The sequence below is a fragment of the Rousettus aegyptiacus genome, unplaced genomic scaffold (genome assembly GCF_014176215.1).
Source record: "Rousettus aegyptiacus isolate mRouAeg1 unplaced genomic scaffold, mRouAeg1.p scaffold_m13_p_15, whole genome shotgun sequence".
NCBI lineage: Eukaryota > Metazoa > Chordata > Mammalia > Chiroptera > Pteropodidae > Rousettus > Rousettus aegyptiacus.
In genome coordinates this window covers 33,442,988-33,456,421 of record NW_023416290.1, presented here as the reverse complement: position 1 = coordinate 33,456,421, position 13,434 = coordinate 33,442,988, and the positions used below count along the sequence as shown (strand labels likewise).

The window sequence follows — 13,434 nt, the reverse complement described above, 5'->3', positions numbered from 1 at the left end:
CGTTCTAAATAACTAATAAAATAATTGGTTTTGCTCTTAGGTCCAAATGAAAGACATAGCTGAAGAACTCTTACTACAGAAGCATGAAAGGAAAATCGGGGTCTGGAAGGCAAGTGATATTTGTTATATTCTTCCTCCTGTGAGTCCTACTCCATTAAAGTATTATCTTTCTTCCCCTTTTTTTAAAAAAATTATGAGTTTAATTATAAGAGCCAAACTGATGACATATGCCAGAGAGCGAGATCTCAAATGCTCTTGACCTCTTCTTGTTCAAAGACTCCCGTCGAAGACCCTGCTTCCAAAGCTACCAACTGGCTACTGACGCTATTCGTAATTGGCCGAAGGGGCACAGCAGAGAGCGTGATTCAGCCTTGGCTGCCTTCCTAAAGTGCTCCTTGACCTCCTTAACCTAGAAGTGCCTGATCGGGCTTTAAATATATATTTTTATTTAGTTTGCTTATGGTGGATTTATTGAGACAGGCTGTTCATTCCAGCACATGGTAGTGTATTTTTTATCGAGAGTAGATTACACAATGAGGAGCATGCAGCAGAATCAAGCAGTTTAAATTATCTTACATTATCCCTTTTTATTTATAATTACATTTGAGCTTTAAAAGAATTCAGGTAACTATTATTTTGGTGATTATTTAAACCACTATAATATGATACCTTATTAGAAATTGCCCATTTTGCTTCTTTTTAAAATTATTTTATTTTATTATTAGTTTCAAGTATACAATACATTAGTTAGACATTTATATAGTTTATGAAACAACCCTCCTGATTGCTCTTTCTCATCTCTGGCTCTCCACCTAGCCATTACATTATGCTCCTTAACAAGCATGATAAACACGGTCATCTTTTTGAGCCTACAAATATATGTGTATTCATCCTTCTACAGGTCTTAATATAATGTCAAACTAGACTCAGGTCACTCATTACAAATGAACAAAGATAAATTTTTGTTTGACTGTTAGAAGGGTGTACGTATCTGCTAAGATCCTCTTTTTCTGTATTTTGTTCTTGAAAGGAAATTAACAGTTCTCATGTTTGTCTTTTTCCATATTTTTATTGAAACACTAAGTAGAATGAGCTTATATTTCATAATATTGTGCATTATATATTATTTTCTGTTTAGTTAAATTACAGGTTTTAGCTAAATTACTAAGTTTTAGTATCTTAAGAAGCAGGTCTTAAAACATTATTTGTTGAGTGAGTTTTAAATAAACATCCCAGTCTCATACATAGTTGTAGCTATTTATAGGGCTATAACTTTAATATGGACCATATGGTGAGGGTCTTAACTTTTTGTCCAGAGAACACAACATGAGCCTCACTAAAATGGTGATAGACATCTACTCACTTTATCTGGGTTAAAGGTACCACCATTCATCTAGACTGCCTGGAGTTGCCTTCAGTTTTCAGTTTCCAACTCAGATGGACTCCTCAAAGCCCTTCTCTGTAGAACTTTTACTCCTCCAGGCAGAATTAGTTACTTCTTTGTGTTCCCATAGCACTTTTTACATAACTTTCTTAAACACTCATATTAATGGTCACACATGATTTGTTTCAAGAAAATTATTTTATGCATTATCAGCAATGGATATTTATCATGTGTTTTGATTGATTGATACTGTAATTCCTAAATTCATATTAAACAGTGCCTTTGCAAATATTAATGGTTGTAGGCTAAACTAAGATTTGGGGAACTTTGGTAAAGTTTATCCAGTAAAAAAAAAAAATCTATTTAGTAAATTCAATAAAATTTATTTCTTATGTTTTTTAATCTGGGAGGGTAAAGGGGAATGAATATGTTATCCAGAATGGTTAAAGTAAAAAAAAATAGATGCCTTTATTTCAAAATGGTGAAAATGTAAAATAAGTAATACCTTTAAGCATTACTAAAACTCCATGGGCCCTTCAGGCTGCTTTTGTTATATAAAGTGAATCTTCATTTAGAGGAAGTTTATTATGGAAAATAATGTATTAATTATTTCTTCTTGTTATTCATTGCTAGTAACAATTTATTATTAAAATAATATAAATATATGTCGCTGAAAAACACTATCTTTCCAGGACAGAATTATAGTGAAGATCCATAGTAAATTTTCTACTTAAATTAATTGGTAATTTTTTTCTAAAAATTTTGAATCAATATCTTGAATGTTCAACTGCTTTTACTTTATAAAAGGCAGAAGAATTACATGTTAATATATAACATATGTAACATATGTAATGATAAAATAAATAATAACATAACAGTGTAATCATAACATTAATACTTTGTTTTATTTAAGCACAGAACTCAAACTATGCACTAAAATTTAGTTCTTCACCATAGTTGCAAACTGTAATGATTGTCAGCATTCTTAAACAATGTAGTCATATGTTCTAAATTACCCAATCATTCCTTTTTCTCTCTACCTCTTAAAAAAATGATGCCATAAAAATATAAAGGAAACAAGGGGAGAGGAACAGAGGAGGAAAGTTGCCAAATTCTGTTGTATCCATGCCCAAAACTTCAACAGCCCAAAGTAAAGAAGATAGAAGTTGGTGATTTTTAGTCTAATAAATGACTTTATTTACTTTTTAAAACACAGCTAATTTTCTGTACTCTCTGTTTTGGACAGCCTGTGGAGAGTAAGTGGATATCTTCATCTTGCGAAATCATTGCTTTTCGTAAAGCATTATTGAATCCAGTTACTGCAAGACAGTTTCAACGATTTGTGGCTCTAAAAGGAGATTTGTTAGAAAATGGGGTGCTCTTTTGGCAAGAAGTACAAAAATATAAGGTATTGTATTAGGAGCCAGAGAAGACCACTTCTTTTTGAGGAGGAAATGTATTAACATATTGGATTATTAACTTTAACTTTATGAACAAGATTTGTATAAGCTATCCCAATTTTGCCATCTTCATACCAATATGTAAATATCGAGGTGTTTCTTTTTCTATGTTAGATATGTTATTATTATACAATGAAGAGTAAGAGTGAGCCCTAAAATGATAGTACAGATTTTTCAAGGTAGTCTCATATAGTATGATCTAATGCAAATCTTCCTTATCTGTAAATGTACTGTATACATTGTTCTGTGAAGAGATCCATATTCAGTAATTTAGCTAAGACCTCTTTACAAGAATTCCCAACTATATTCACAGCAAGAGTAATCAAAGATAGTGGATTATAGATAAATAAACCAAAAAAGATGAGAGAGGCTTTTCTATTAGAAAGAATGGCCAAATTCTTAAAAAATAAAAAAGTTAAGAAGCCGTTCAAAAGCAGTTTATTTTCAGGCTTATGTGTTTAATGGACTCACATAGAATCTTTGCATTGAAGAGGAATAAAGGACTTTCTAGGTTTTATGATCTGGACTTGAATTCAGGAATATTGTCTAGAAATGCCTAAGATTAAGCATCCAGCCTCTGCTTAAACACTCCCAGGGGTAGGTAGCAGGCCCATTTCCTTGTAAGCAGCCTATTTTATCCCATTAGGAAAGTAGGGAATAAAAAATAAAACTGGAATTTAGGAGGATAATGCTTTCAATTGGCCTATATTTTAAGTATGTATTATGCAGTACTAATACCCTGCAACATATATATCTTATATGTTAGTAGTTGCTCAATAAAATCTACTTCCAAATTTTCTCCAACATATCAAGAAACTGTGTTTTGCCCTTTTCTGTTATCAAGTTTTTGTACTATTTTCAACTTAGAAATTTTCTCAGAAAAAAAATATTTTGAGAGTTTTTTTTCAAAATCTGTCACAAGGGAAGTAATATTAAAATAATGTTTTGAGAATTAGAAAGGAGATAGAATCTGTTTTCCAGGACAGGCAATTATTATGATTGGGCAGAAGTATGTTTATGCTAATATGAATATGAGTAAGCCCAACCCTTGATAAGATAAGAGATAATGAGATAAATTTTGAAAACTAAGTATTAAAAACCATAGACTCATATACAGTCATTCCTTAGTTTTGTGACTATTCCTTCTTGAAGGCTGCTCTCGGTCTTCATTTAAATATCCTTTCTGCATCATAGAATGGAGGACATATAATACTAAGTAGCTGTTAAAAGGAGTGAATTTGTTCATTCAACAAACATTTATTAAGTATCTAATGTGTCAGCCATTATGCTAGATTGTAGGAATGAAAAGGTGAATATAACACATTGCCTTCCCTCAGGGAGGGAGACATCTATGAAAATAAATAGCATTAATTACGTTCCGTGTTCTAACTAGGTATTCCCATAGAAGAGGGAATGATGCAGGGAGGGCGGTAGATCAGGGAAGTGTCAGCAAAAGGGATGATGCTTAAACTGGGTCTTGAAGAGCTTTGCCAGGTGAAAAGCATTCCACTAGGCAATGTCTTACTAAGCTCATTTTTGTGTGGCTTGCTCTTATTTAATGTTTCCTATCTGCCAGGGATTATCTTATTGCTTTTCATATATTTATTTATTCTTCATAAGAATTTTATGAGCTCAGAGCTGTTATTCTCATTACATTACAAATGAAGGCACAGAAAAGTTAATAAAGTCTTGACATCATACAGCTAATTATGCAGGAGAGCTCGAATTTGAACCAGGGCTCTCTGTTGATAAAGCTCGTGCCCTTAACCACTAAGTGATGGTCCCGCCCAGTAACGACTGAGGTAATATGCAAAGAGATGCCTACAGTGATCTTACTCAAACATTTTCCTCATTTGTGAAAAGTTGGAAAGAACCCAGATATTCAACAACAGAACACTGGTTACTTAATTATGATACATCTGCATAATAGAATACTCTGCAGCCATTAAAAAATATACTGTAGGAAAATAATCAATGATGGGAAAGATAGTCTTTGATTTTTTAAAACCCAGCTACTAGGAAACAGTATGATTTAATCTAAAATGTGTGTGTGTGTGTGTGTGTATGTACATGTGTGCACGCACACGCACAGGGAAAAGACTGGAAAGATTATGTTCAATGAATACTTGTTGAGCACCTACCAAGAGCCAGGCTAAATCCCAAGGATATACTGTGATCAAAACAGTCTTCCCTCTTAGAGCTTACAGTGTCATAGGAGGGACAGACAATTGATAGACAAGGCAATTGTAACACTGTGATTAGTGCAATGGTGGAGGAAGCACAAAAGGCAATGGACATCTCTCCTGGACTGAGGAAGTCACAGAAAGCTTACTAGAGGAAAGTGTGCTTAAACTGAGACTTTAATGACAAGTCTAATGGTATAATAGGGTAGAACAATTAGAAAAAAAATCAATTCTGATTCTGTCTAGAATCTGTTCCTTAACTTTCAAAATTAACACTGTATAACTCCACAAATTTTTATTTCACAAGCCTTACTTACATTCCATGTTTATAAACTAGAGTCATCAAATAATTACATATGATACTATCACTAGTAATGCCAAAAAATGCATTGTTTGATAACACACCAAACATTATGCATTTTTTTGTGGAGATGCTAAATTAAGTAGAAAAAATGCTAACTGTTGTCTCAATGTAACATATCAAGCTTTTTCACATATAACTTATGCCAAACTGTACATAAAGTTTTATATGGCAAGCATTAAAATTTTCCTTTCTTTAACAGTATCCATAAGACATGTTATTATAATGCCCATCATATAGTGAGTACCTAATAAATGATGGCTCATTTCTGCCCTAGAATTATGCTTTCAAATTTACGTGCTCTCTAGTGATTTAGAGAACAGTATCTTTGACAGAGAAATGCCAAAATTTAAGCAAAGCTACCTCTTTACTTTAAAAAATGATAGCCCCACATCTGTGATATAAAATTGGGTCTTTTAAATGTGCAATCATTATTTTTACATTCTTTAGCAATAAAGAGGATAATGCAATAGGTTAATTGAAAAAAACATAGGTACTTAGAGATGCATACTGACACACCATCACCACCAGCATTCTGCTTATGTAGCTAGCCTTTTTGAGCCTAAATTTCCTTGGTGTTAAAACAATTATGATTGAGAAAGCTTTTACATCCATCTGTAAGTTTAGTTAGGTGCTCATTCTCAGTGCTGTCCTAGAACCCTATGTATACTTTTATCATAGCACTTATTAACTATCTCAAATTGGAGTAACATGTTTTCATGTTTCTCCTCCAGTTGAGAATGAGCTTTTAAAAGGCAGATACCGTGTCTTGGGGCATACATACCTCAGTGTCTGGCATATAGCAGGCGCTCAATATAAAATTGTTAAATGAGTCAAAGATCTCTTTCTTTACCTGGAAAAAGAAGCAATCTGGATTAAAAGAAACCTGTATTTACATATATTCATCAAAGTCTTGGGTTCCTCGAACCTAAGAGAAATAGAAGCTATGATTTTTTGATAGCCTTGGCATGTCCCAGTGCCCCCTTTACCTGAAATTAAATTGTATATATTACCTGAAGGCTATATTGACACTATTCTATAGAGTTTTCTAATGATACATTAATCATATATTGTTCTGTCTTTCCTACTTCTTCAGGATTTGTGCCATTCTCATTGTGATGAGTCCATCATCCACAAGAAGGTCATGACTATCATCAACTGCTTTATTAATTCCAGTATTCCACCAGCTTTACAAATTGACATTCCATTAGAGCAAGCCCAGAAGATTATTGAACACAGGAAGGAGTTAGGACCATATGTATTTAGAGAGGCACAGGTAAGAGATCATGGCATATGGCTAAGCATATTTGAAAATAGATTGACAGTCTAGATATTCTTGTAAAGCTTTTGCATTATTGGTATTTGGCATATGCCACAGAACATAAGAAACTGGTAATGGACATTTTGTTGTTGATAATATACAGCAAATATGATTATTAAATAGTGTACTTTGACTTTCCATGGTTATCATTTTTTGTTGTTTCTAATTTATAGAACTCCAGCTCATTCCCCCTTCCTTTCCCACCATTCATATTTCCTTTTAAAATATCTGCTTCCACAAAAATGTGTGAAATATATGTGCCCCAAGATTTTTGTATTTTTAAAGATTGGAATATTCACATAGCTCATAAAATAAGTGAGAGGAGATTTAAGTACCCGACCAACATAAAGTACACAAACTCATGAAAGGAAAATCATGCCTGTTAACCTGCTCAAATTACTTCTTTTTAAGATAAATAATAGAAAACAGTGATTTGGTGAACATAATTTATTTGCATTTTGAAAAGCCTTTTAGTATGTTGTTCCTGAAAAATGATTAAGAAAAATAAATTATAATAGATGTAATAGAGAAGGCCATGTCATGATTTAAGTGATATGAAACAGAGAGTTAGGGTATGATTGCCCTTGAGCATGGAAAAAGGCCATTATTCCTTCACATTCATTTGTGAGCCAGCTGTGTTCTAAGTCCCTTAAGGAACTGAAAGTAGACTCACAATCCAAATTATGCATTAAAATAGACAAAAATGTAAAGGAATGATTGAGGATGTGCTAGAGAGAAATAGAGAAAACATGGTGCCAGAACTGTAGCATCTGTTAATGAAAAGACCTTAGAGATCTTGGCCTAGCCCAGGTCTCCTTATAGCTCGGCCCGGGCTTATCCATCTAGATCAAAGTCCTCAAATCTGATGATGACTGTCTGGAGCTGCTTACTCTGGTTGCTTCTGCCATGCTGCCCAGGGATTGCAGCAGTGACCTTTATTGGAATCTTCTAGTTTATGCCTTCTACCTGATTTCTTAAAATGGAGTCCTAGACATATCTTAAATATGGACTCCGGAATATCAGAAAATAAGAGAATATATTTTTAGGGGCCTTACTCCACTAAATCTATTATTTCTCTTGTGTTTATGAAAGAAGCTCAGAGAATGGCATCACTCCTACTCAGGTACACAAGCTAGAGATCTGGTCACCAGCCTCAAGTCTTCTCTCTCCTTCATTCCCTTACCTCCATATCTTCAGTCCTTAAAATTTACCTACTTTTCTCTAACTCCATGCCACTACCTCGGCCCCCATATGCAACATCTCACATTAATTACCAAAATTCCCTGTGTCTAGACGCTCTTGAAACTATTTAACTCACTGCAGACAGAGCCATCTTTTTTAAAGTGTACATCTGATCATGTCACTTCTCTGCTTTCCGTTTCAATTACTCTCCATTGTCCTCAGAATGAAGATCATAGTCCTTCCTACACATCTCTGTCTCCCAGTCTTACTGAAATATTTGTACTTCCATAAAGATGTACTTCCTCCTGAGCTTTTTACAATATCTTCTATTCCTTCTGTTTTTATAATAATCTTTATTACACAAAATTGAAAATGACTATTCTCATGCCTGACTTTCCCATTTAGAGATGTTTGAAGGCAAGGACTCTTTCTTATTTTCCTTTGTGGCCTGAATGCCTAGCAGAGAAGAGACACTCAGTAACATTTTGAACACATGAATGAGTGATGTGCGAAGAGATCTATCACAACAGAAAGGAGTCAGATCAGATTGGAAATGGGAGCAAAGCTGAGCGAAAGAACTAAATAGTAAATTGAGAACTGTGGCCCCCTTTAGTATTGTTACAACTGTAGACTGTGCCTATCCCCCACCCGTACTCCTAGTAGCTTGAAAGTTGTCATCACTTAGCCAAAGTTCTTATCACTGGACCTTTTTACTTGTACTAAAGCCATTGTCCACCTGCTGGCAGTGGGCAAAGCTCTATATTTATTAAAACATTTTCAAACCCACAGTTTGGTTATCTTTTAAGGTTCTGGAGGCACAGGGTAATTTTCATGAATAACATGTTTTATTAACCTAAAATCTTAATTACATTTTTTAGAAATAGAGCAATTTTATGTTTGCCTTTAAAATTTTTTCTTACTTGGGTGACTTCTACTGGAACGCCTTCTAGATGAAAATAAATGTATGTGAGAGCTGGGAATAACTCTGGTTTTGGAAAGACAACTGAGAAGTAAGGTCAATAGTTGGTAAATAAAGGAGGAAAAGTATTTAAGTTTAAGAAATTTATATAAAAACTACAATGACTCCTGAACATTGGAGCAGGGAATTACCTGATTAAATGCATGGTAGGTAAATAAAAAAAAAAAATTTAAGCCTGCATTTATCAAATAAAGTATATTTAGCTTTTGTGTTCACAATCCCAAGAGGCTCCAGAATTCAATGACCAAGTTGTCTTTAAAAGGAGTACATGTTATTAGAATTACTAATAAAATCCATGTACAGAAAAGAAGTGTGATGAAGTATGCTAATTCAGGACTCTGTTGATCACTGCAGCATTTACTTTTTTAAAATACCTCTTTTCCTCTAAAGAGTTGGCTTAGAGCCTAATGGGATGGTTCATTTCTCTCCAGGGCATTAGGGAAAGGCCATTCCTAGCAACAAGATGTTGGACTTGATCTGATGTGGCAAGTCCTACCTTCTTGGAAGTAATGTATGTCTCTGGAACTAATGGAGAAACTTGGCATGGGAATTTGAGCAACAATTCTTATCTCTATAAATATCACAATTAATCATTTACTGTAGTGTGTCCTCATAGAAAGCATTTGTCCAGGATACCACTCTGCTTTTTAAATGTTACTTTTCTTGCTCTCACATAAAAGAGAGATTGTATCATTTAAAAGTTACTCAAGATTTATTCTTAGATCTGCAGTTTTGTTTAAGAGCTTTTCCAGAGGCAAAATGGTATTTCCTTTCTCTAAGAGAAAGAAAAGGGGGTGGGGGGAGGGTGGAGAGAAGTTCCCCTTGATGAACTGAATATTTGGAATACTTGCATCAAACAGCAGTGTGCAGCAGATTAACTAGTGTATGTTTTAAAAGAAAATATAAATTTCTTATTTAAAAAGACCTAATGGATTCTTTATTAATACAATCAATTGGTTAGGGAAACATAAAGTGACTTTTAAGTGTATGTAAGTATATGTCTTTTTTTTTCTTTAAAGAAAGACTACTCATTGGTAGTAAAAAACATTGATGATAAGCATGTGTTGAGCTAAACTATACCAAGATGTCTGGAGACAATAAGTTGGAGGAAATATGCTGTGTATTAAAGATATAATAGTTAATCCATTATTATGGTGAATTAGAATTTAAATTGGTACAGTTGTATAAAATTATAATCTGAGACATACTTTGTTTTTTATACAGATGACGATTTTTGGGGTTCTGTTTAAATTTTGGCCTCAGTTTTGTGAATTTAGGAAGAACTTAACCGATGAAAAAATTATGAGTGTTTTAGAGAGACGACAAGAATATAATAAGCAGAAAAAAAAAATTGCAGTCATGGAAGACGAAAAATTTGTAAAGGTGAGATGACTCATTTTGGATTTAATCAGACTTTTAAAAAGGTATTTGATATGTGTGACTTTATAGAGGAATTTGGGCTGCAGAAAAATACAAAAGAGTTATAGAATTCAGATTTTAGTGGCTTTTAAGCCTTCAGTCGGAAGTTTCAGACTTGGTTCTGAATTCCTTGAAATTCATCTCAAATGTCATCTCTTTCTATGTGAAGGCTTTCTTGACACCCTCCTAGGCAATTGAAGCAACTCAGACCCACTATAGTCATATTCCTCCCTCTTTTGGGGAACATTTTATATTGTCTTGTGATTAAGTTTTGTATTCGTCATCCTCACTGGATTGAGATCCTCGAGGACAGCATCTGCTTATTCATCTATATCTCACAAACACTTAACACCAGTGTGCAGCACGTGCTCAATTGTTAATCATTGCTTACTGAATAAATCAGGAATTAATTAATTAGTTAAAAAATGAAAAAAATATTCTGTACCAGAGGCAGCACTTTCAGTATTACAATTACAGAATAATACATTGACTGTGAAATTTATAAATATGGATCATATAAGTTGTTCAGCCTACCTATTTTTTAAATTTTATTTTATTATTAGTTTCAAGTATACAGTACATTGGTTAAACATATATACATAGTTTATAAAACAATTCCCCGAATTGTTCTTTCTCTTCTCTGGCTCTCCAGCTAGCCATTACATTAATGCTAACTGCATTCCCTGTGCCTGGCTCCCCATCCTCGTGACCATCTATCAACTACTAATTTGTGCTTCTTTAACCCTTCTCCGCATTCTCACAGTCCCCAACTTCCCTCCCCTCTGTCTGTCACCAGATTGTCCTCAATATTTGTGAGTCTGGTTTTGATTAGTTCGTTCTTTTTGTTTCTTAGTTTCTGCATATAAGTGAAATCATACGGCATTTATCTTTCTTTCTGACTAATGTCACTCAGCATAGTAGCCTCTAAGTCCATCCATATCATTGCAAATAGTAGGATTTCATTTTTTTAATGGCTGAACAATATTTCATTGTATACATGAACCATAACTTCTTTATCCAATCATCTGTTGATGGGCATTTAGGTTGCTTCCATATCTTGGCTATTTTAAATTTTACTGCCATGAACCTAGGGGTACATGGATCTTTAAGAATTATTGTTTTGGTTTTCTTTGGATGAATACTCAGACTGTTTTCCGTAGTGGCTGTACCAATTTGCAATCCTACCAACAGTATATGAGAGTTCCTTTTTCTCCACATCCTTGCCAGCACGTTGTTATTTGATTTACTGATGATAGCCAATCTGACAGGTGTGAAGTGATAGCTCATTGTGGTTTTAATTTGCATTTTTCTGATGATTAGTGACCTTGAGTATCTTTTCATATGTCTATTGGCCATCTGTATTTCTTCCTAGCAGAAATATCTTTTTAGGTCTTCTGCCCATTTTTTAATTGGATCATTTGTTTTTTGTCGTTGATTTATATGAGTTCTTTATATATTTTGGATATTAACCTCTTATCAGATGCATCATAAGCAAATATCTTCTCCCATTCAATCTGTTGTCTTTTTGTTTTGTCAATGGTTTCCTTTGTTGTACAAAAACCTTTTAGTTTGATGTAGTCCCATTTGTTTATTTTTTCTTTTGTTTCCCTTGCCCATGGAGATACATCTGAGATATCAGAAAGTTTACTGCTTATGTTTTCTTCTAAAATTTTTATGGTTTCGGGTCTTACATTTAATTCTTTAATGCATTTTGAATTTATTCTTGTATATGGTGTAAGAAGGTGGTCCAGTTTCTTTCTTTCTTTCTCTCTCTCTCTTTCTCTCTCTCTTTCTTTCTCTCTTTCTCTCTCTCTTTCTTTCTCTCTTTCTCTTTCTTTCTCTCTCTTTCTCTCTCTTTCTTTCTTTCTTTCTTTCTTTCTTTCTTTCTTTCTTTCTTTCTTTCTTTCTTTCTTTCTTTCTTTCTTTCTTTCTCTCTCTCTCTCTCTCTCTTTCTTTCTTTTCTTGCATGTTTCTATCCAATTTTTCCAGCACCATTTATTGAAGAGACCGTTTTAACCCCATTCTATATTCTTACGTCCTTTGTCATAGATTAAGTGAGCATATAAATGTGGATTTATTTATGGGCCCTCTTCTGTTCCATTGATCAATATATCTGTTTTTATGCCAGTATCATACTGTTTTAATTACTGTAGCCTTGTAGTACAGATTGATATCAGGTATTGTGATACCTCCAACTTTGTTGTTCTTTCTCAAGATTGCTGTGGCTATTTGTCTGTCAGTCTGTCTACTCATTCATTCATTCATTTATTCATTCATCTCTTATTTTTCTATTTTCTTTGAATTGAAAAGGGCAACTGCTCCTAAATAATGTATTTTATCTTGTTTGTAAGCTTATGCCTATTCTATTTTTAAAAAGAAATTTAAAAGATGTTGACATAAGAATGTCCAAACCTCTAGAAAAATTTTATAAGAGTTTATTAAATTTTATTTGAGTCAAATACTCCTGGAAGCAAGATCTCAACAGACTGAGAAAAATGCTCTGGAGAATGACAGTTTGTAGTTTCTTTTATGCACTTGGAATTAAGGAGTGAATATAAGGAAGATTACTTGAAGATGGGAGAAAGCAAGGTGGAGACTGGTTTACAGGGTAGATAACAAGATTATGTGATCTCTTGAGGGTGGCTATACTTCTGAGAGATCTGAAAAAGAGGCATTTCAAAGGTGAATTAACCTAGATGCACAAAGATAAACCTTTGCGAAAGAAGTTATATGACTACCCACCATGACCTACATGCCCACTTAGGAATTTATGATCAGATCCCCCTGTGAGGTTAATTTCAGTTATCTTTATTACAGTGTCCCATTTATGTCCCCAAAGATATTGAAAGAAACAAAAGTAGTATTTTGAACACTCATATTTGCACAGTTCAAAATAAACACTGTCAATATTTTGCTTCATTTACTTTTTTTCCCTTAAGAAATAAAATATTGTAGAAAGAGTAAACTCTCTTAACCCTAGTCCTGAATTCTTTTATCTCCCCCATCCATAAGAGCAATCATTAAGGTTAGGATATATTCTTCCATCTCTTTTTAAAGATAGTGTTTTACACAGGTATATGACTTTATAAACAATACAGAGAACTATTTTGTATGTATTTTAACTCACATAAATTGTATATTGTAT

The 13,434-nt window shown here is 33.6% G+C and overlaps 1 protein-coding gene across 6 annotated transcripts in view; it reads left to right on the top strand.

The window, feature by feature from the left end:
- RGS22 (regulator of G protein signaling 22) overlaps positions 1 to 13,434 on the top strand; it is a 141,614-nt gene that overhangs the window by 108,650 nt on the left and 19,530 nt on the right. For all 6 annotated transcript variants that reach the window (XM_036232896.1, XM_016129783.2, XM_016129781.2 and 3 more), the window contains 4 exons: positions 41 to 109; positions 2,631 to 2,792; positions 6,485 to 6,664; positions 10,095 to 10,253. In XM_036232896.1, coding sequence (XP_036088789.1) covers positions 41 to 109; positions 2,631 to 2,792; positions 6,485 to 6,664; positions 10,095 to 10,253 — 570 coding nt within the window. The remainder of the gene's footprint in view (positions 1 to 40; positions 110 to 2,630; positions 2,793 to 6,484; positions 6,665 to 10,094; positions 10,254 to 13,434) is intronic.